Source organism: Mya arenaria, chromosome 4 (assembly GCF_026914265.1).
Source record: "Mya arenaria isolate MELC-2E11 chromosome 4, ASM2691426v1".
Taxonomy (NCBI): domain Eukaryota; kingdom Metazoa; phylum Mollusca; class Bivalvia; order Myida; family Myidae; genus Mya; species Mya arenaria.
Genome location: NC_069125.1, coordinates 59,698,491 through 59,719,883, shown reverse-complemented (window position 1 = coordinate 59,719,883; position 21,393 = coordinate 59,698,491). Strand labels below are relative to the sequence as shown.

The 21,393-nt window shown below is 38.9% G+C and overlaps 2 protein-coding genes across 2 annotated transcripts; both read left to right on the top strand.

Annotated features, from left to right (window-relative positions):
* The first annotated feature begins 1,717 nt into the window (after positions 1-1,717).
* On the top strand, positions 1,718-12,381 carry LOC128230400 (uncharacterized). Its single transcript, XM_052942628.1, has 4 exons — positions 1,718-1,852; positions 2,448-2,592; positions 11,132-11,278; positions 11,545-12,381. The coding sequence occupies exons 1-4, from the start codon at positions 1,768-1,770 to the stop codon at positions 11,702-11,704; spliced, it is 537 nt and encodes a 178-aa protein (XP_052798588.1). The 5' UTR covers positions 1,718-1,767; the 3' UTR covers positions 11,705-12,381.
* Positions 12,382-12,572: 191 nt separating this feature from the next.
* Positions 12,573-20,939, top strand: LOC128230399 (MAM and LDL-receptor class A domain-containing protein 1-like). Its single transcript, XM_052942626.1, has 8 exons — positions 12,573-13,016; positions 14,518-14,687; positions 14,905-15,085; positions 15,861-16,019; positions 18,348-18,479; positions 19,192-19,337; positions 19,541-19,603; positions 19,817-20,939. Exons 1-5 carry the CDS (start codon positions 12,923-12,925, stop codon positions 18,473-18,475), a joined length of 732 nt encoding a protein of 243 aa, XP_052798586.1. The 5' UTR covers positions 12,573-12,922; the 3' UTR covers positions 18,476-18,479; positions 19,192-19,337; positions 19,541-19,603; positions 19,817-20,939.
* Positions 20,940-21,393: the final 454 nt, after the last annotated feature.

Sequence of the window (21,393 nt, the reverse complement as noted above, 5' to 3'; positions counted from 1 at the left end):
TGCTAACCGGGCAACCAAGTAGTGTTGCACTGGCGCCAAAAACCCATTAAATCGTTTTTGGTTGGATTAAAAGACACGAGCCACATCTTTGACCATGATAGGATACGAGAAAGATCTGAGTTATGATTGCAGAGGATCGCATCGGATCGTCAACAATGATGTAGAGGCTTGCTTCCACAGCAAAGTGACGGATATTGGACTGAATGTCAGAAACAATGTCATTGATATAATAAAGAAAGGAAAGTGGTCCTTTGATTGAGTCTTCGGGGACACTAGCGTGCGTGTCATATTCCCACCCTCCAATGTGCACTGTGCTGCCTAGGCCATGCACTAAGAATCACACAGGCCGTCGCATAGAATTTTTGTTTCTCATTAAATTCTTGATTCCTCTTTATCCTCTTTCAAACCTGATATGATAAACATAAAATTATCACAAACTTATCGTCTACAAGGTCAACAAATGTCTTCCATCCTTTCCAATCGAAGATACCAAACCTCCGCCATCAAACGTTTCATAGTCATTACTCAGTTACAAAACACTTTTCTGCACAATGGTTTTAAGAAGATGGTAGTTTAGGATAATATGGAGTTTAATTGAAGGCATTCCAACACATGTATGTTTCTTTGCTTCCTCATCTACGACTGCTGTGGTGGGCGATTAAAAAATTATAATTGCAAACATACTCTGAGTTCAATATTTTATTTTTCATTATCATGTGTAAATGTACGTCAATATCCCACACCGTTGCGTTACTCTTCGCCAATGATCCTGGACTGGGCAACAAAACCTTCCTGCCTTACGAACCAAACACTTATCGGCGCCCTGAAAGTACTTACCTTGATATTAATTAAATAGTTCTGTATTGTGTGGTGAAGTTTGTTGTGAGTTTTATTCTGCCTTTTGGTCAATTTGTCCCGATACCGTTGGTCGTTTTTCGCTGTATTGTTTTGTTATTAATGTATTTGACAATCGTTAAAAAAATAATTATGCGGCGCTGAAGGACGCATTAAGTTATTTATGCCTGTAGCTCACGTCTGAGGTATATGCGTTATTTTACTTTTAAAAAATCGAAAAATTACACTGAAAACCGAAAATCATCACAATATCAAAACAAGATCTTATTTTCGATTTAAAAGAGTATTTTCATCACTGTGATGGAAAACATAAGGGCGTTTAACTGAAAGGTCAAAACTAAGGTACGTAAATGAATAAATTATATGTCGGTACTGAGCTCTTGACATACATAAAATGCATGCTATAGATAAGAACAAGCTTAATAGTTTGTACCTCTTGCGATATATTTGTCTCAAATGGCAGACTGGAAAATAAGGTGTAAACATGTTGACTTTTTTTGGAAAAATACATTAACGAACTTTTCTCAAAATGTATCTTTAAAAGTTCTACAAAGCCTTCTACATTTATGTTTTAAAATATCACTGCCAATCCTTTAGAAATTATTGTAAAGATTCATTCATTTGGTATTGAACCACTATATTGTATTGAAGTTTGAAGTACGAATTTATTAGAATAGTTGAATGATTTTTCATTTTTGGCATCTACCGTTGGTCTTTACTGTTTGTTCAACCTAATGCAACGTATTGATTTCTGTATCGAGAAAAATAAACAATGAGACGGTCGGGTATTTTATTTCTCAATGAGACTTATTGATTCCAAGAAATATATTGGCATGCCTCTGTTCTGAATCTGGTGGCAAACATTTTGATCATGATCGATTAAACGGGTTGAAGTGATAGCTTACAAGTAAAATGGCTCGGATGAAACTAGTGTGGAGATGGGACGGAGTTTCGTTTTTGGTGATAATTTGGATACTGATGTGTCTAGAAATCACCGGTGAGTTGTAATACAACGTCAACTGTTTGTTCACCAAGATCCTTTAAACCAACGTTCTTTGTTTTTTTTGCGCTTCACAATTGTATACCTAAAAGATTTATTTCACTGAACGTTTTTTCGTATAAGTGTGTATTTTTTTTGCAATCCGTTATATTTACTATAGTAACAAATGAGATTATTATTGGAGTCAACTTTGACCAACATCCAACTCCACAGCCGCAATGCAATTTATATATAGTGTTTTCTCTGTTACATCAAAACACAACTAAAGACTCGGTAACTTTATCATGTACATGTCCACCCACTGTTTTCAAACAAATTACTGTCTGAACATGATTAGTTGATGAAAACAAATGTCCAAGCCTGAAAGTCAAGATAATTAAACATTCAGCAAAGCATTCAAAAGTATTTCTGTTAAGGTTACTAAAACAAGTGCGCATAAAAAACTACCATTTGATTGTGTTAGTTCTAACCAAATACAACACTACAAATTGAATGTGTTAGTTCAAACGAAATACAAATGTGTTAAATAAATAAAATACATTGATGATATAGATCTTGAATACTATTTACTGTTTTTTATTTTTTATTTTAGATGTTCATGGTACTAAATGTTACCGAAACGAAGATATTGGTGAGATCCCGGCCAACGTGTACTACTGCAGCGAGGGCGAGAAGACAGAGTGTTGTGAAGAGGACGAACAGTTTACATGTTGCGAACCTCAAGCCAAGAAAACACTGTAAGTAATGATGAAAACTAGCGAGTCCGACACGGCAGAATGTTGTGAACAGGACGAACAGTTTACATGTTGCGAACCTCAAGCCAAGAAAACACTGTAAGTATAGATGAAAACTAGCGAGGCCGACAAGACAGAATGTTGTGAACAGGTCGAACAGTTTACATGCAAGAAAACGCTGTCAAAATGGGGGCCATGGTAAGTAAACAATGCCTTACTCACAAACATATACAGCCAATGTATTGTACATATGAACACTGTAGCATGGGCGACACGACTAAAAGGTACACTGTATATAGGAAAAGCAGTGTACATGCATTGAAATACGAAATAACTCGAGTGTCCACTGAGGCGACCGCATGTTGTAAGGAGTGTGGACAGTTTACATGTCGTAAACCTCAGTCCACAGATAACAATGAAGGTATCAAAACTCACTGGGCGAGGCTGCCAGAATCCTGTAATGTAAAAAACTGGCCAAGATAACTCTGAAATAACAGATGGCCACTGTCGCGAGCACGACACATTCATACAACTCTGAAGCTAGAGCCACACATGCTGGTGACCACTGTAACTAGGACTATACAAACATGTGACTACTGTAGTAAGAACCAAACATATAGGTGACTGTTGTAGCTGAAACCACAAATATAGGTGACCGCTGTAGCTAAAACCACACATATAAGTGACCACTGTTGCTAAAACCACAAATACATGTGGCAACTGTAGAGAGAACCACAAAAAGGTGAGCAGTAAAGCTAGAACCACAAATACAGGTGACCACTGTAGCTAGAACCACAAATACAGGTTACCACTGTCTCTAGAACCACAAATATAGGTGACCACTGTAGCTAGAACAACAAATACGGGTGACAACTGTAGCTAGCACTACAAAATAGGTGTAGCTAGAACCACGAATTCAGGTGACCAATGTTGCCTGAGACCACAGTAGCAAAAACAATAAATACAGGTCACCATCGCAGCTAGAACAACACATATAGGTGACCTGTGGAACTGGAACCACTAGAAGGTGACCACTGTAGTTGAACCACAAATATAGGTGACCACTGTAGCTAGACCCACAAATATGGGTGACCACTATAGCTAGAACCATACATATAGGTGACCACTGTAGCTAGAACAACACATATATGTGACCACTGTAGCTAGATTTACAAATACAGGTGACCGCTGTAGTAAGATGGACAAATAAAGGTGGTCACTGTAGCTTTAGCGCCAATACAGGTTGTCACAGTAGTTAGCTAGATCGACATATACAGGTAAACAGTGTAGCTAAAGCGACAATACAGGTTGTCACTGCAGCTAGGTCGACAAATACAGGTAACCACTGTATCTGAAGCGACAATACAGGTGGTCACTGTAGCAAGCTCGACGAATACAGGTAACCACTGTATCTAAAGCGACAATACAGGTGGTCACTGCAGCTAGCTCGACGAGTACAGGTAACCACTGTATCTAAAGCGAAAATATAGGTGGTCACTGCAGCTAGCTCGACGAATACAGGTAACCACTGTATCTGAAGCGACAATACAGGTGGTCACTGCAGTTAGCTCGACGAATACAGGTAACCACTGTATCTGAAGCGACAATACAGGTGGTCACTGAAGCTAGCTCAACGAATACAGGTAACCACTGTCTCTAAAGCGACACTGCAGGTGGTCACTGCAGCAAGCTCGACGAATACAGGTAACCAATGTATCTGAAGCGACAATGCAGGCGGTCACTTCAGCTAGAATGACGATTACGGGTAGCCGCTGTGGCTAAGGCGACATTAAAGGTGGTCACTGTAGCAAGCTCGACGAATACGGTTGACAACTTTGGTAAAGCGATACATACAGGTGACCATTGTAGCTAGAACCACACATACAGGTGACCATTATAGCTAGTACCACACATACATGTGACCATTGTAGCTAGAACCACACATACAGGTGACCATTGTAGTTAGAACCACACATACAGGTGACCATTGTAGCTAGAACCACACATACAGGTGAACACTGTAGATAGAACCAAACATACAGGTGAACACTGTAGATAGAACCACATATACAGGTGACCATTGTAGCTAGAACCACACATACAGGTGAACACTGTAGCTAGAACAACAAATATAGGTGGCCACTGTAGCTAGAACCACAAATACGGGTGACCACTGTAGCTAGAACCATACATATAGGGGACCACTGTAGCTTGAACAACACATACATGAGGCCACTGTCGCTAGATTTACAAATACAGGTGACCACTGCAGTTAGATGGACAAATACAGGTGGTCACTGTAGCTTTAGTGCCAATACCGGTTGTCACTGTAGCTAGATCGACATGTACAGGTAATCACTGTAGCTAAAGCGACAATACAGGTGGTCACTGTAACTAGATCGACATGTACAGGTAATCACTGTAACTAAAGCGACAATACAGGTGGTCACTGTAGCTTGGTCGACAATTACGGGTGACCATTTTAGCAAGATCGACATAAAAGGGTATACCGCTGTAGCTAAAGCGACAATACAGGTGATCACTGCAGCTAGGTCGACGAATACGGGTAACCACTGTGGCTAAGGCAACAATATAAGTGGTCACTGCAGCTAGATCGACGAGTACGGGTAACCGCTGTGGCTAAGGCAACAATATAAGTGGTCACTGCAGCTAGATCGACGAGTACGGGTAACCGCTGTGGCTAAGGCAACAATATAAGTGGTCACTGCAGCTAGATCGACGAGTACGGGTAACCGCTGTGGCTAAGGCAACAATATAAGTGGTCACTGCAGCTAGATCGACGAGTACGGGTAACCGCTGTGGCTAAGGCAACAATATAAGTGGTCACTGCAGCTAGATCGACGAGTACGGGTAACCGCTGTGGCTAATGCAACAATATAAGTGGTCACTGCAGCTAGATCGACGAGTACGGGAAACCGCTGTGGCTAAGGCAACAATATAAGTGGTCACTGCAGCTAGATCGACGAGTACGGGTAACCGCTGTGGCTAAGGCAACAATATAAGTGGTCACTGCAGCTAGATCGACGAGTACGGGTAACCGCTGTGGCTAGAGAAACAATATAAGTGGTCACTGCAGCTAGATCGACGAGTACGGGTAACCGTTGTGGCTAAGGCAACAATATAAGTGGTCACTGCAGCTAGATCGACGAGTACGGGTAACCGCTGTGGCTAAGGCGACAATACATGTGGTCACTGCAGCTAGCTCGACGAATGCGGGTAACCGCTGTAGTTCAAGCGACAATACAGGTGGTCACTTAACCTAGATCGACAAATATGGTTGACAACTGTTGCTAAAGCGATACATACAGCTGACCATTGTAGCTAGTACCAGACATACAGGTGACCATTATAGCTAGTACCACACATACAGGTGAACACTGTAGCTAAAACCCGACTACAGGTGACCATTGTAGCTAGAACCACACATACAGGTTACCATTGTTGCTAGAACCGCACATACAGGTGAACACTGAAGTTAGAACCACAAATAAAGGTGACCACCGCAGCTAGAACCACAAATACAGGTGACCACTGTAGCTAGCACCACAACAATAGGTGTAGCTAAAACCACGAATTCAGTTGACCAATGTTGCCTGAGCCCCAAATATAGGTGACCACTGTAGCTAGAACCACATATACAGAGACCACCGTAGCAAAAACAAAAAATACAGGTGAACATAGCAGCTAGAACACATATAGATGACCACTGTAGCTAGAACCACACATACAGGTGATCATTGTAGCTAGAACCACACATGCAGGTGACCATTGTAGCTAGAACCACACATACAGGTGACCATTGTAGCTAGAACCACACATACAGGTGACCATTGTAACAAGAACCACACATACAGGTGAACACTGTAGCTAGAACCACACATATAGATGACCACTGTAGCTAGAACCACACATACAGGTGACCATTGTAGCTAGAACCACACATACAGGTGACCATTGTAGCTAGAACCACACATACAGGTGACCATTATAGCTAGTACCACACATACATGTGACCATTGTAGCTAGAACCACACATACAGGTGACCATTGTAGTTAGAACCACACATACAGGTGACCATTGTAGCTAGAACCACACATACAGGTGAACACTGTAGATAGAACCAAACATACAGGTGAACACTGTAGATAGAACCACATATACAGGTGACCATTGTAGCTAGAACCACACATACAGGTGAACACTGTAGCTAGAACAACAAATATAGGTGGCCACTGTAGCTAGAACCACAAATACGGGTGACCACTGTAGCTAGAACCATACATATAGGGGACCACTGTAGCTTGAACAACACATACATGAGGCCACTGTCGCTAGATTTACAAATACAGGTGACCACTGCAGTTAGATGGACAAATACAGGTGGTCACTGTAGCTTTAGTGCCAATACCGGTTGTCACTGTAGCTAGATCGACATGTACAGGTAATCACTGTAGCTAAAGCGACAATACAGGTGGTCACTGTAACTAGATCGACATGTACAGGTAATCACTGTAACTAAAGCGACAATACAGGTGGTCACTGTAGCTTGGTCGACAATTACGGGTGACCATTTTAGCAAGATCGACATAAAAGGGTATACCGCTGTAGCTAAAGCGACAATACAGGTGATCACTGCAGCTAGGTCGACGAATACGGGTAACCACTGTGGCTAAGGCAACAATATAAGTGGTCACTGCAGCTAGATCGACGAGTACGGGTAACCGCTGTGGCTAAGGCAACAATATAAGTGGTCACTGCAGCTAGATCGACGAGTACGGGTAACCGCTGTGGCTAAGGCAACAATATAAGTGGTCACTGCAGCTAGATCGACGAGTACGGGTAACCGCTGTGGCTAAGGCAACAATATAAGTGGTCACTGCAGCTAGATCGACGAGTACGGGTAACCGCTGTGGCTAAGGCAACAATATAAGTGGTCACTGCAGCTAGATCGACGAGTACGGGTAACCGCTGTGGCTAATGCAACAATATAAGTGGTCACTGCAGCTAGATCGACGAGTACGGGAAACCGCTGTGGCTAAGGCAACAATATAAGTGGTCACTGCAGCTAGATCGACGAGTACGGGTAACCGCTGTGGCTAAGGCAACAATATAAGTGGTCACTGCAGCTAGATCGACGAGTACGGGTAACCGCTGTGGCTAGAGAAACAATATAAGTGGTCACTGCAGCTAGATCGACGAGTACGGGTAACCGTTGTGGCTAAGGCAACAATATAAGTGGTCACTGCAGCTAGATCGACGAGTACGGGTAACCGCTGTGGCTAAGGCGACAATACATGTGGTCACTGCAGCTAGCTCGACGAATGCGGGTAACCGCTGTAGTTCAAGCGACAATACAGGTGGTCACTTAACCTAGATCGACAAATATGGTTGACAACTGTTGCTAAAGCGATACATACAGCTGACCATTGTAGCTAGTACCAGACATACAGGTGACCATTATAGCTAGTACCACACATACAGGTGAACACTGTAGCTAAAACCCGACTACAGGTGACCATTGTAGCTAGAACCACACATACAGGTTACCATTGTTGCTAGAACCGCACATACAGGTGAACACTGAAGTTAGAACCACAAATAAAGGTGACCACCGCAGCTAGAACCACAAATACAGGTGACCACTGTAGCTAGCACCACAACAATAGGTGTAGCTAAAACCACGAATTCAGTTGACCAATGTTGCCTGAGCCCCAAATATAGGTGACCACTGTAGCTAGAACCACATATACAGAGACCACCGTAGCAAAAACAAAAAATACAGGTGAACATAGCAGCTAGAACACATATAGATGACCACTGTAGCTAGAACCACACATACAGGTGATCATTGTAGCTAGAACCACACATGCAGGTGACCATTGTAGCTAGAACCACACATACAGGTGACCATTGTAGCTAGAACCACACATACAGGTGACCATTGTAACAAGAACCACACATACAGGTGAACACTGTAGCTAGAACCACACATATAGATGACCACTGTAGCTAGAACCACACATACAGGTGACCATTGTAGCTAGAACCACACATACAGGTGACCATTGTAGCTAGAACCACACATACAGGTGACCATTGTAGCTAGAACCACACATACAGGTGACCATTGTTGCTAGAACCACACATACAGGTGACCATTGTAACAAGAACCACACATACAGGTGACCATTGTAGCTCGAACCACACATACAGGTGACCATTGTAGCTAGAACCACACATACAGGTGACCATTGTAGCTAGAACCACATATACAGGTGACCATTGTAACAATAACCACACATACAGGTGACCATTGTAGCTAGAACCACACATACAGGTGACCATTGTAGCTAGAACCACATATACAGGTGAACACTGTAGATAGAACCACACATACAGGTGAACACTGTATTTTATGAAGTATATAAGCAATTTACATGATATGAAACATTTGGGAAAAACCAACATCAAGGATCAGAAATAGTCCAACCAGCGGATGTTTTAAATACAATTTAATGATTGTGTGACGATTTTAGCTTTTGGTATAATAGGTACAACGTATCCAACTGAGCTATAAGACACAATTTGTTGTCAAAACAAGCTAGATATTGATGTTGTTAAAGAACACAGTTACTAGACACAAGAATTGGTCGAGTGCATTTGTTTAAAGCGGTATTAATTTACTTTTTACTAAAAGGAGGATCTATCTCATTAAAACCTTTGCGTTTGTCGTGCAGTGGACAGTGTATGACCTAGTGTTTGAAAAACGGACTCCATTTGCTACCGGTAATCGAATCGATTCGAACCAAGTATTTCGATTAACTATCGGACAATAATCGAAAGTTCATAATATCAGTCAGGAATACATTTTTTATACATTGTATCATTATGATCATTTAAATGGTTAAACCCAGAATCAGTACGTGTGATGCTATTATCATGCTTTTTGCATCAGTAGGTAAATTTCCATAACCTTTTTCTGTCGTAAATAACTTAACGAAAAAACATAACAACACAACACATACTTAGTAATTGCACATCAATTGCAAAATGATGCACATCGCATCGAATAAATTATCTTAGCATTTTTTCCATGTAAAAGCATCATCATATTAGATATTTTTGAACAAGCTTAACATTCAATAACCTGTTATATCGAACATTTCATTAGAATATCTTAATTTCATAAAACTTTCACAAAAAAGTAAATTAGTTTATTACAAACGATACCTAAAAAGTTTTCAAAAACAGAATGCATCGAGTCGGGATCCCCAGTATTTGCAGGTAAGACCGGACCCACTACACCATAGAGACAGGTTATTGAAGAAGGTTTTATGAAATTTATAAACAATTAAAAACAATTTGCAATTTTGGGAGAGTTTGTTAGTTTTTAATCAAACTTTCCACCGCATTTGTGTAAGAGAGTGGCCTCCCTTGTTAAAATGAACTCAACGAAGCGAGAATATAGCGGAAAGAAAATTGACATTTACTCGACTTTTACCACAAAACAAAAAATACGTCTTTACCGAAAGTAACATTAGCGACATCGATGGGATAAAAGTGACACTCACTTATAAAATTCTTAGTTTGCACTTTGTGTGTAGTTTGCGTCTTGTGTGTGTTGGAGTTGGAAGTCAGATTCTTAAATTTTGAAGAGTTTGTACTCAGTTCTTTTAAAGACAGGGATCCAGGGAGTTGTTCCACAGTACGCGCGTTAAAAGTTTGGTTTTTAGAAAGCTGCGCTCAGTATGTGTTAAGTACTAGTGTATCAGGGTTGGGGCTTTGTGGAGTCCTAAGAGGCTAAGCACGTGTTTAGGTGAGGTAAGTTCCTACCACTATATGTGCAAGGGAACCGTTACTGTAACAATCCATGTCCTGAAAGGCTTGTGATCTGGACCTCTTGTTTCGCTCTGTAGGTTTTTGAGGGAAAGTGCCTACCATCAGAAATGCAAGGGAACAGTGTCTATAACTATTGAGGTTTTATACGGTCCTCTTGCTTCGCGCCGTAGGATTTTATCTATAAGTAGAAAAAGATATATATGTTGAAATAAGAAATGCTTCGGGATGTAGATGTTCTGTGTTTTGCTTCAGAGTATGAAGTTTGTGATAGAATGTTCTTTAAAAGGCCAATTTAAAGCAATCATAATTAATAAGAATGTCAACTATTTTCTTACTTCACTACTTAAATATTAGGACCATTTTCCAAATCGTTGGTATCTAATCAAAAGACGAGGGAGCCAGAGGAAATTCCATTCACATCAAGACCGCTTGGAATTTCATTTAAAAACAGTAGAACCGTCGAGAATGTTTTAGACGAATCGGAAATACATTATGCTTGGGTAAAAAGTAAATGAATACTTGTAAATAACTGCTGGAATAAACTTAATGTTTGTTCTCAACATGTCCTATTAACCGGCAATACGTTCTTGTTTTGCTGTACACATTTAACCGACAACCATTTCCTACATTGATAAACCAGTTAGTCTATCCCTTGCATTTATATTACGCCCTTTCTTGCAGGCGGGAGCAGCTGATTCTATGGGGCGTGATATTAGCGGTAGGTCTGGGTATCGCTCTCGTGTGCGGTTACTTCTGGAAGGACAACCTCTGCTCCAAGGACGACCGGTCATGCAGGCACCGCTGCTGTCCCTGCTGCGTTAAAAAAGAGTATGTGCTAACCTGCCTGGCTCAGAATTTTGCTGACGAAACCAACTACAAATATATTAAGCCTGATATGAATTTCTCGTACAAATTCATGTTGTCAGAACGTGGTCACAATCGAAAACATCCAGTGGATTCTGTTAAGAAATATAATTTGACAACAATTTAAATAGTAATACAAGCATGGCTGTTATTTAAAACATGGGTACGATATTGCAACAAATTGCAAATTCTAGTCGATTTATGCTTCAATTCTGAATTAAATATTTCAGTGAGGTTGATACTAAACAGTTGACAGGCATAGTGCAGCCGACCCCGTTCCGTCCCGCCACCTCTTCTGGTTGGCGTAGCGCTCCGCGGCCTTCGACGTCTATGACCGACAGCCCCCCACCCGCTTTCCACTACAAGTCAACTACTTACGGGAAATATTAGAATACTGGACTGGCTGATTATTTTGTCTTTTGACTTGCATTCATAGTTTATTTTGTTTCACAAAAATAATGTGTACGGGTCTGATTGTATGTTGATTATTGTTTTAATCTCAAAGGAACTAGCTATAATCTAAATCATGGTACGTGTTATAAATGGAAAGGAAATGGTAAAACATTGAGAGCGATCTATAGCATTCCTACATGTCATTGTTTATAGGTTATGTAGCTTCGAATTTTGTAACCCTTCTCACATTATAGTCACATGGGTTACAGGCAAATAAACAGAGCATATTGTAAACAATGAAAAGAAAATCAAAGTTCAATCCCAGAATTCGAGTGTTCAGGTGACCTACCAAAACTAGACATGTTGAAATTACAAAACATAACTATATTTATCCAAATTGCTTCAGTTTCTTACGCGTACATATTCCAGCGGTAGGGGTGAAAACATGTTGGTTTGAAGACGTACCTTGTTAGTAAACAAAAATAGAACATATACGTTATATTTTATCAGCAGCCAATTATATAAAACGTGATTACGTTGTCCATATGTTATCTTTCGGTTAGTTTGAACAATTCAATGATTTGATGGGTTGATATAAATTTCTGGATAAGTTATGACCAATCAACATTTGTTTCGGCTAATTTTGACCATTCGAAATACTTAACCACTTTTATGCAATTGGGGGCCTTTGTGAACATTAAACGTTCAGCTTGCCGCGCTAGGTTTGACCATTTCATTTTCATATCTGCCATTTATTTTTCATAACACATTCACAATAAACAATAACCTATACTTAAAATAAACCTATTTTTGAAAACAGGCGCAGTTGTAGTAAAGTGCATTTATTATTATATATGATAATATGATGCACCCAGCAAAAAGATTTGACATATATTACATATGCTCTTCACTAGAGAGTTTACACCGCGTACTTGTGTTATGTAAGAAACGGATTGTACAGTTTTTATTTTGATTAGGTGGTAGAGGTAGGATTATTTTATTCTATGGGATTGAACATTTCAATATTAATGGGCTGGAGGACATTCCTGAAATGATATCATTGACGATAGTGAGTGAGTGGAGTTTGACTACAAGAGTTTAAACTTCTGTTTTTAGTGCAGAGTCTGTTAACCTCCCCAAGTATGTAACACTTGTGCATTTAAGTGCCGTCATACAGCTGTTGTGTAGTATCTACGTTGTTGTTATGTTTCCAAAATGGAGATATTAAAACTTCCTTACATTTATGTGTTAATAATAACACTATGTTACCTTAAAACGACCATACAATGTGTGTCCACACCAGAACGAGGTAAGAAGAATCAGTTTTAAGTAAAAACATACGTCGCTATGAGTAATATGTGCATGTATATGATACCCAAATGGATGTCACAGATTTGGCTATCACTATAGTGGTGAGTTATGCAATTAAGTAATATAACATTTGATAGAGAATGATTACAAACGATGTAATGTATCGAGTGTACTTATAAGTAAAGGTGTCGCCCCTCACAATGCGCAATGACGATCTGTATAGTATTCTAATTAATTGGAAGTCTAGATCATCTGAAAGTCTAGCGTCCCACGAGTTAACTTTAGACACTAAACCTACTCTCTATATAGCTATACTTCAGGGAACACGATATATATATATATATATATATTTATATATATATATATATATATATATATATATATATATATATATATATATATATATATATATATATATATATATATATATATATATCACCTTTTGGGACGTATTCTTAATGTGTAGTAAACATACAAAATATCAACATTAAAGTTATGGAAGCCAGAACTATTCTCTAAACTGTACAATTTCCATCTAGATTATGCTGGAAGAATGAAGTCAATGAGCATATAACGACTGTTGTATTTAGTGAGCAATTTAACACACTTAAAATCCTGTAAAAAAGCTGTATTTCCTTGTTAAGATCCGTTTCGTTATTCATTATTCAAGAAGAGACATATTTTTGTTCATATGATTATTATATAAATGAAAGGGGGCGATAACACCAGGGAATGCGACCGAATGTTTGTGCATATTATAACCCTAATATATTATAGTACTTTGTATTTTAATATTGTTCTTGCACTTCTGGCTCAGCCTAGTCATTTCATAAAATCTTGCGGGCCTTCATATTATGGCATGAAAGAGTATCGGTTACATTTTTGCAGATACCCGGATACAATTTTTAATACCACCCACCAGAGCAATCTTAATGTCTGTCCATGCCCTACTACTTACCCTACAAGAGATCGCACAATTGTAACTACACTGAAGGGGTCAGGAAATAGAACCAATTTCCGTAAAGTCCGGGTAGAATTTTTACGTATTTTATATACGTTATATACCATCAGCAATTGGTGGTCAATATGACGATCATTTACTTGAATGCTTAAGTGAGTAGCGGCGTTTCCTAGATTGGACGTGGTGTAAAAGGTTCGGAGAATTTGGAGAATGCCCCTTCCCAATAGCCAAACAATATATATATAAGTCAGAGTTGTTTTTTTATGTATATTTGTTTTTAATTAGAGTAAGGGAAGCCTATTATTCTTTAAAGCTATCGTTCGATCATAACTTTGTTATATATGCCTGTTGCCTAAAATGGCTTAATAAAAAAATAATCTTATTTCTATTTTCCCCACCTCCTCACATATAGGGCCACAGTGTAAGGGTGACATCGTGCTAACGAGTGTGGTAATGGTAATGTTGTAATTATTTGTTGTTGTTTTTACGATGAAATTAAAAAATCAACATCAGTTAAAAATGTCTGGGACTATGTTAGGTCGCCGGTCGGTCTGCAACACTCAGGCACTGGACGTACCCAACGGGGACTACTCCATACTTCCGGGGAACATGGGTGCCACGTTTACCTGTGACCATGGATTCACTCGGCTTGGGCCGCCCTCGATCGCCTGCATGAGCGGACAGTGGACGCCACCGCCACCGTTATGTGTAGGTAGGTAAAGTTACCATGAATGGATAAACGAGTAGATGTTTTAACTCTTTTAAGTGGCTTAAAAGGTTCTCTTAATCCATAAGGACATTTTACCATTTTTGGTACCATTTTAAATTTTGATTAACGAGTATCTTAACTAGACTTAATGAAGAGAACGTGTAAATAATCGTTTATTTCACAAATCGATTTTGTGAAAAATGCCACAAACAACAGCTCAAAACATCATGGTATACCACGTGCCGGAAGCCATTACCACGCCCACATCTACGTGTTCGTGCGGAGGTGGGAGGCGCGCTGCTCAAGTTTTCGTGCGATGTCAACTTCCGGCTAAACGGTGCCTACCAGGTCACGTGCAACGGAACAACGTGGAGCGAGGACATCCCTCGGAGTGAACGTAAGAATTTTTATTACTTACCTATGGTCTATGATCTTGTTTCAATTATTACTTTTATTTGCTGTCAAAAAAGATAAATAACCGACTGGCACATGTGGGCTTATTTCTGCTGTATTGCATATGATTTATACGAGATATATTATATATAACACATTAATTAGCTAATATTGTGTTGTGAAATTATATGAATCCCAATTAAAATGTATTCGAACATAAATCATTTTATGACAATGCGCATTAAAAACGAAAAAAAAAACCCACACAAAACAATATAAGTCGTAAATGACTATTACTCATTTAACATCATTTGTGCGTGGTTACCAGTCATCAGGAAGTATGACAACGGGAACACTCAACACTCTCGGTAATGAAATTGATATTGTTCTTTAATCTCAATACGGGCTATTATATTATTATGTTGAATTGAGCACTTCCGATTTGCATTGTTACACATGTATTTAAATTCACTCTATTTCTTGTTGTTCTGACATTAGCTCATCAACCGGGATTTTTGCGCTTCATCCTTTAATATCCTTTGAACAAACTCTCATCATTGTCGTAGCTTTTGTTCCCGTTAATATTAATTATCGTCATAATAACAAGATTTCATCTTTTAGTCACTCCTTCGTGTACGAATAAAAAACCACCACCACCATCATCATCATCATCATCATCATCTCTCCCTTCTCACCCATCCCTCTAACTCACTCTCCCCGACCTCCTCATGAAAGGCCAATTATAGCATTTAAAGTCAGTGGTTTAATTTGTTTGTCAGCGTGGAAGCCGCCTACGGCGTGCGACTTCGAGGCGGCGGACCTGTGTGGGTGGAACCAGAACGACGCGGAACACGAGGAGTGGATCTGGCACACTGGAAGAACGCCCACAAAGAGGACCGGACCCGATCTTGACCACACTTTAGGGCCACAGGGAACAGGTGGGTGCTGTAGGTTTTGTACCAATTGATATTAAAGTAGAACTGAACTGATATTTGACATTTAATTATTACATAACGATATAAAAGATATATAATTTTCAAGTTTGCTACGATATTTTATTCAGTTCAAATCATTTTCATAAGCTGGCAGTTTGTTACAAACTAACCCCTGTTCCGCATTTTCCGAAAAACTCAACTGACTTTCGTCCCTTGGCGTTGCTATACGTGCGTAGTTGCTTCCCTTGGTACTGCCTCTCGGTTTTAATAGAGAATGAAGATGAAACGGAAGCCAGTCAATCGACATATCAACTTCCGCGTCCGCGAAAATTCAGTAAAAAAACATGGACTTTCCAAGGTTTCCAGTCCACTTACATGGTTTATATTAGGGATGCAAACGAATATTCGAATATTCGATCAAACGTTTGGTATTCGAATGTCAAAATCGATATTCGAATGTTCGAAAAAAAGTTCAATAAAGAAAATAAAACACATTTTGCCTACAACACTGATGTTGTTTATAAAGTTCGTTTGTCTTGTTTTTACAACGAGTGGCCCCTAATACCAGAGGTGTGAATGTGATGACTAGACACGCGTCATGTATCATTAAGTCCCCCTACGTTTACAATAACTAGCTAGGGATCGGCTTAAACACCAATGTGTTGTCTTGGCTGCAAATACTGTGCAACATAGCGCAAATCGAGGTGATGATATGAATGCCATGTGCTACAATAACAGATTTTAGGATATATTTCCTCTATTGTTGTACAATAGCTGAGTCCAATCCGCTTATGTTTTCGTTTTACTATTTTACTAGAACCGAATTGGTTTGGGGTTTCCATAGTTAAAATTAGAGGTCAATCTCCATGACAAAGTAAGATTAAAATTTCCCGGCTATTACTTTAACGAATTATAATAGTTGTTTACTACATCTTCTAAAATACGTATTTCGGTAATCGAATATTCGAATATTCGATCGAAAGAATTACCGAATATTGAATTCGAATATCAATTTTGCCATTCGTTTGCATCCCTATTTATAACCAAAATAACGAGTAAAACATATGGATTCTGCTTAATCTTCCGAAGTAGACGCTTTTAATTTGAAAGTTAACAGAAGGAAATGGAACGAATCAATATGTTCAACCAAGTCAAACACTGAAAGTTTGAAACAGTTTCAAACTGACGATAAATCCTGTGTTCCTGAACCGGCTGAAGTGTATCTGTGAATAATTTAGTGTACCCGTATAACAATATAGTATAATAATTACAGTTCAGTTCAACTTTAAAGGGACTGTAAACCAGATTGGCACCAAAAAAGTTTTTTCTGTAACGAATCTCAGAACAATTATCAAATAGAATGTGTTACGCTTTGATATCATAATTGTAAAAAAAGTACCAAAATGTAAAAAAAAATGTTTCGGAGACCGGGTTCGAACCCGTGCCGCCAAAATTGCAGTCCAGCGTCGTATCCATTGAGCTACAAAGGCTTACTAAAATTGGGTGACATAATTAATCTATACACCTACCATGGTAATATCACGTGATAACACCGACTAGCCAATCACGCAACAGGAATGAATTGTACCTGGTAGACACACCCAGTAATCTTTTTTAATGGAAAAATATGAAACAACTGCTAAACTTAAATAAATTGTTACCTATGTGGTACTTCAGTTAGTAAGTTTCAATGCATAGTACACATCGATGCCAAGTGTATGTCAGTTTTCGAAAATTTTCTTTTTTTTTCTCGCTATTTTATCATACGGAGTACAGCCCCTTTAAGCAATGGAGTGTTTTCCTGCAGAAAAAAAAATCCAATCAGTTTTAGATTTTCTTCATCACTTACCAGATCTTTAAGGGCTGTTCTTATAGACTTCAATGAGAACTGGTTTTCTATTTATAGATTGTTATTATAATATCAGAGGCGAGTCCAGGAGTTGACTTTAGAGGGGGCGTAACTTAGTGGCGTAAGTTTTTAACATGCGCCCTCCAACAAAACCGAAACTTATTTTTTTTCTTTTATATTTAAATATAAATTAAACGTTGGCGACCCCCCACCCCCACCCCTTGTATTCGCTTGTAAATATCATTTCAATAAGTCATCTTTTCGTACCATGCTGTAATAGTTTTGTTATGGTTGTTTTTTACAAGGATATATCTAATGGACACTTATTATCTTACGTGATACAATTTGAAACTACATTGGTTATGATGTTAGTATATGTTATTAAATGCATCCATGTATAACTGATGAAGAGGTCCATATAGATTCATTTAGTATAAATAATGCTAACTAATACGCATATATTTTAAATGAAACTATTGCAGGCCACTACCTGTACTTCGAGACTTCCGGTTCCGACAAGTTTGAGCACACCGCTATACTGGAATCACCGCTGTATCCGGCCGCTTGGGGCCGTCGCTGCTTCTCATTCTGGTATCATATCTTAGGGTAGAAGGGTAGGTCTAAATTTAACCGTCTGGTTACTCGTTGAATCAATAGTTGTGCAACATTCACTGATTTAAACTATATCAAGTTAAAAAGCTATTAAGATAACATAATTGATTACAATCTGTTGCAACTGTACTAAATAGGGAAGCAATAGGTGATCAACGCTTGTCCCGAAAAGGGAAGCGACCATGCAATAGCTGTAAATATGCTACCGTAATTGCATACCCGTAAGCAGCACATCAAACTACAGGCCACATCGTCTTTGCTAATATGATATGCAACTACGATATTCTTATCAGCTCCATGGTTTTACCATACTAATTTAACTGACACTCTTATTCAAAATCAATGCATACACATGTATAACAAACATCAATTTTGACTGATAAACCTTTAACTACTTACTAAACAATGCATTTATGGAAAAAAATATTACCTATAACAAGGATGTAACCCTGTATTTAACTAACAGAAAATGCAAACATATTAAATGATTGGTGAATGCTAAAAGATTTACTGTGATCTAATCTAGTCCCATAAGGTAGAAATACCGTGTTGTATGCACATTTCTTTTAAATTAAACTCGGTGTCCTTCATAAGAACAATTGTTTTCGACATTTATCAATCATTTTTTGGAATATAAAAACATAAGTATTAATTTTGGTAAATTTATTTAGGAGTAAGAGTGCATCTTTAAAGAAAACAGTTTCTTGTTGACAGATATCGGGCGGCTTGAAGTGTACGTCCGACCGGACGGGGCTCGCGGCCTAGCGGGTCTGGTTTCCAAATTCTACGTTGATCACAACAAGGGCTCAGACTGGTGGAACCAGACAATAGAAGTGCCAGCGCTAGACAAACCCTTTCAGGTTGCGCAGAATTCTTACACTTGCCCGCAAGCCAAACATTATTTGGGCTTCAATTTTGTTCGTTTAACAAGAAAAGGGAAGCAACCAATGATGTAATGTTTGATCAGTACCTCAACGATTCGCTATATAACAATGCAGATTCACGATCATTTCAAAATACTTTATGAACACTCTTATTTAGTAAAGTACTTTCGCACCTTCAGATCTGGTTCCGGGCAATCCGAGGGACGAGCTACAGGAGCGACTTCGCCATCGACGACGCCAAGGTGACTATATACACTGTCGAATTGAGTTGATTTATCTGTCATTTAATAAAATTCAGATCGCTTTCCAGATGATTTTACACACTCCTTCTAGAACATTAACGTTGTTTTAACAGTATTATAAAAGTAATAACAAAGAAACGTAATGAAGGTTGAATCTTACTAATCCTGTATACTACCATGAAACACTTCAAACATGTTTATCTTTATTTGAAGACCTCTCTCCGACCTCAGCCATGCCATCGACGACAGTCATGAAAACAAAAACAACGACGGCAATCACGAGCAAGAAACAAACCACGCGCGCACCAAACACCGTAACTAAGAAAGCAATCACAACAACCAGCAGAACTACACCGACCATGACGGAAACGAATCCGCCGATAAGGACACCTGCATCGAAACAACGAACACAAACAGTAATGTCAGATTTACCATCAACCAACTCCGAAACCCCGGCTTTTAGCAAAGTCTCACAATCTCTGCACCATCATGAGGCGAGTGAGACTGGCGACTCGCTTAGCGTAACCGTGAAGGCGTTTGTAGGTGTGGCTGCCGCGTGCGTGGCGGTCACCCTCGTGTTGGTAGGCTACCTGCTTCATAAATGGCGGAGCTCCAGGCGGCGCTACTCTGCCAGCCTCCACTCAACCAACCCGCTCAACGAGGAAATAGAAACCCGAGAGTCGGTTATTAGGTTGTCACAAAACCCCTTTGAAAACCGATAATGACACGGCTTGATGTTTTTTTTCGTATTTATAAAAAAAATGTGTACATTAAAAGAAAAAAGCCATGTCTCTCAACAAAGACATAAAGTGTCAACAGATTGTTAGAAACAAACATGGCGCATGGCTACAATTGCCGTTTCTGTTATCAATGCCAGCTTTCGTCAATGTTACAAAGAATGTACTGTTTGTTAACTTGTTCCTCTTCACCTTTCTGTTGTCCCTGCTTTAGTATTTTAATAACGACAATGTACCTTTTGAATTCCTTTGTGTTTTGCTTCTGTCTTGTGGTTAATATGAAGTCATATTTGAATCATCATCATCGATGTCATCATCATCATCATAATCATCGATGACATCATCATTGGCACAGTCATCATCGCCAGTAGCAGCAGCTGCAGTGTGTACTCTCTTAACCTAGTTTGAGTTATACAAACAAAATATGTAGGTTGTTACGAGTTTTGGGAATCGCTACCAAAAATCGTCGCTACAAGGATATAGCGTAACATCGCTTCAAATATTTGCTAAAATAAATTTCATTATACTGAACATGCATTAATATTATGTTGAATACATAGTTTATAATGGAAAATGACACGAATAAAGCGAAAACAATTGTTCTGCGTTTTAATTTCGTTAAAAGCAATATAATAATATATTTATTGAAATGAACAATTCTTTACAATTAAGTTGTGATAGTGAATCGTAATACGGAGAATGAAAAGTTTCTATTTGAAACAAATTGCATTCAATTAAATAGCTCAATGTGCGTTTCATGTACAGAAAATTACTTTTTTGCAATATATGTATATTACGATACTTAACCATTTATATTGACACCTTCATGTATAAAACACCACTGTTTAACAATGTGGACCTAAATTTTTTCAAAATATTGCAAATTGTCCGAATTCAAGTTATATTAATATTGTATTTTCGCCATATACCGTTTAACTAGACTAAACATCTTTCGATTTCTTATAGCAACGTCGGATCGTAGAGGGTATTGATTTTAGGGAAATTAGTCGGATATTTTGAGTTTTGCTGTAATGCTGGGAAAAAGAAATTATT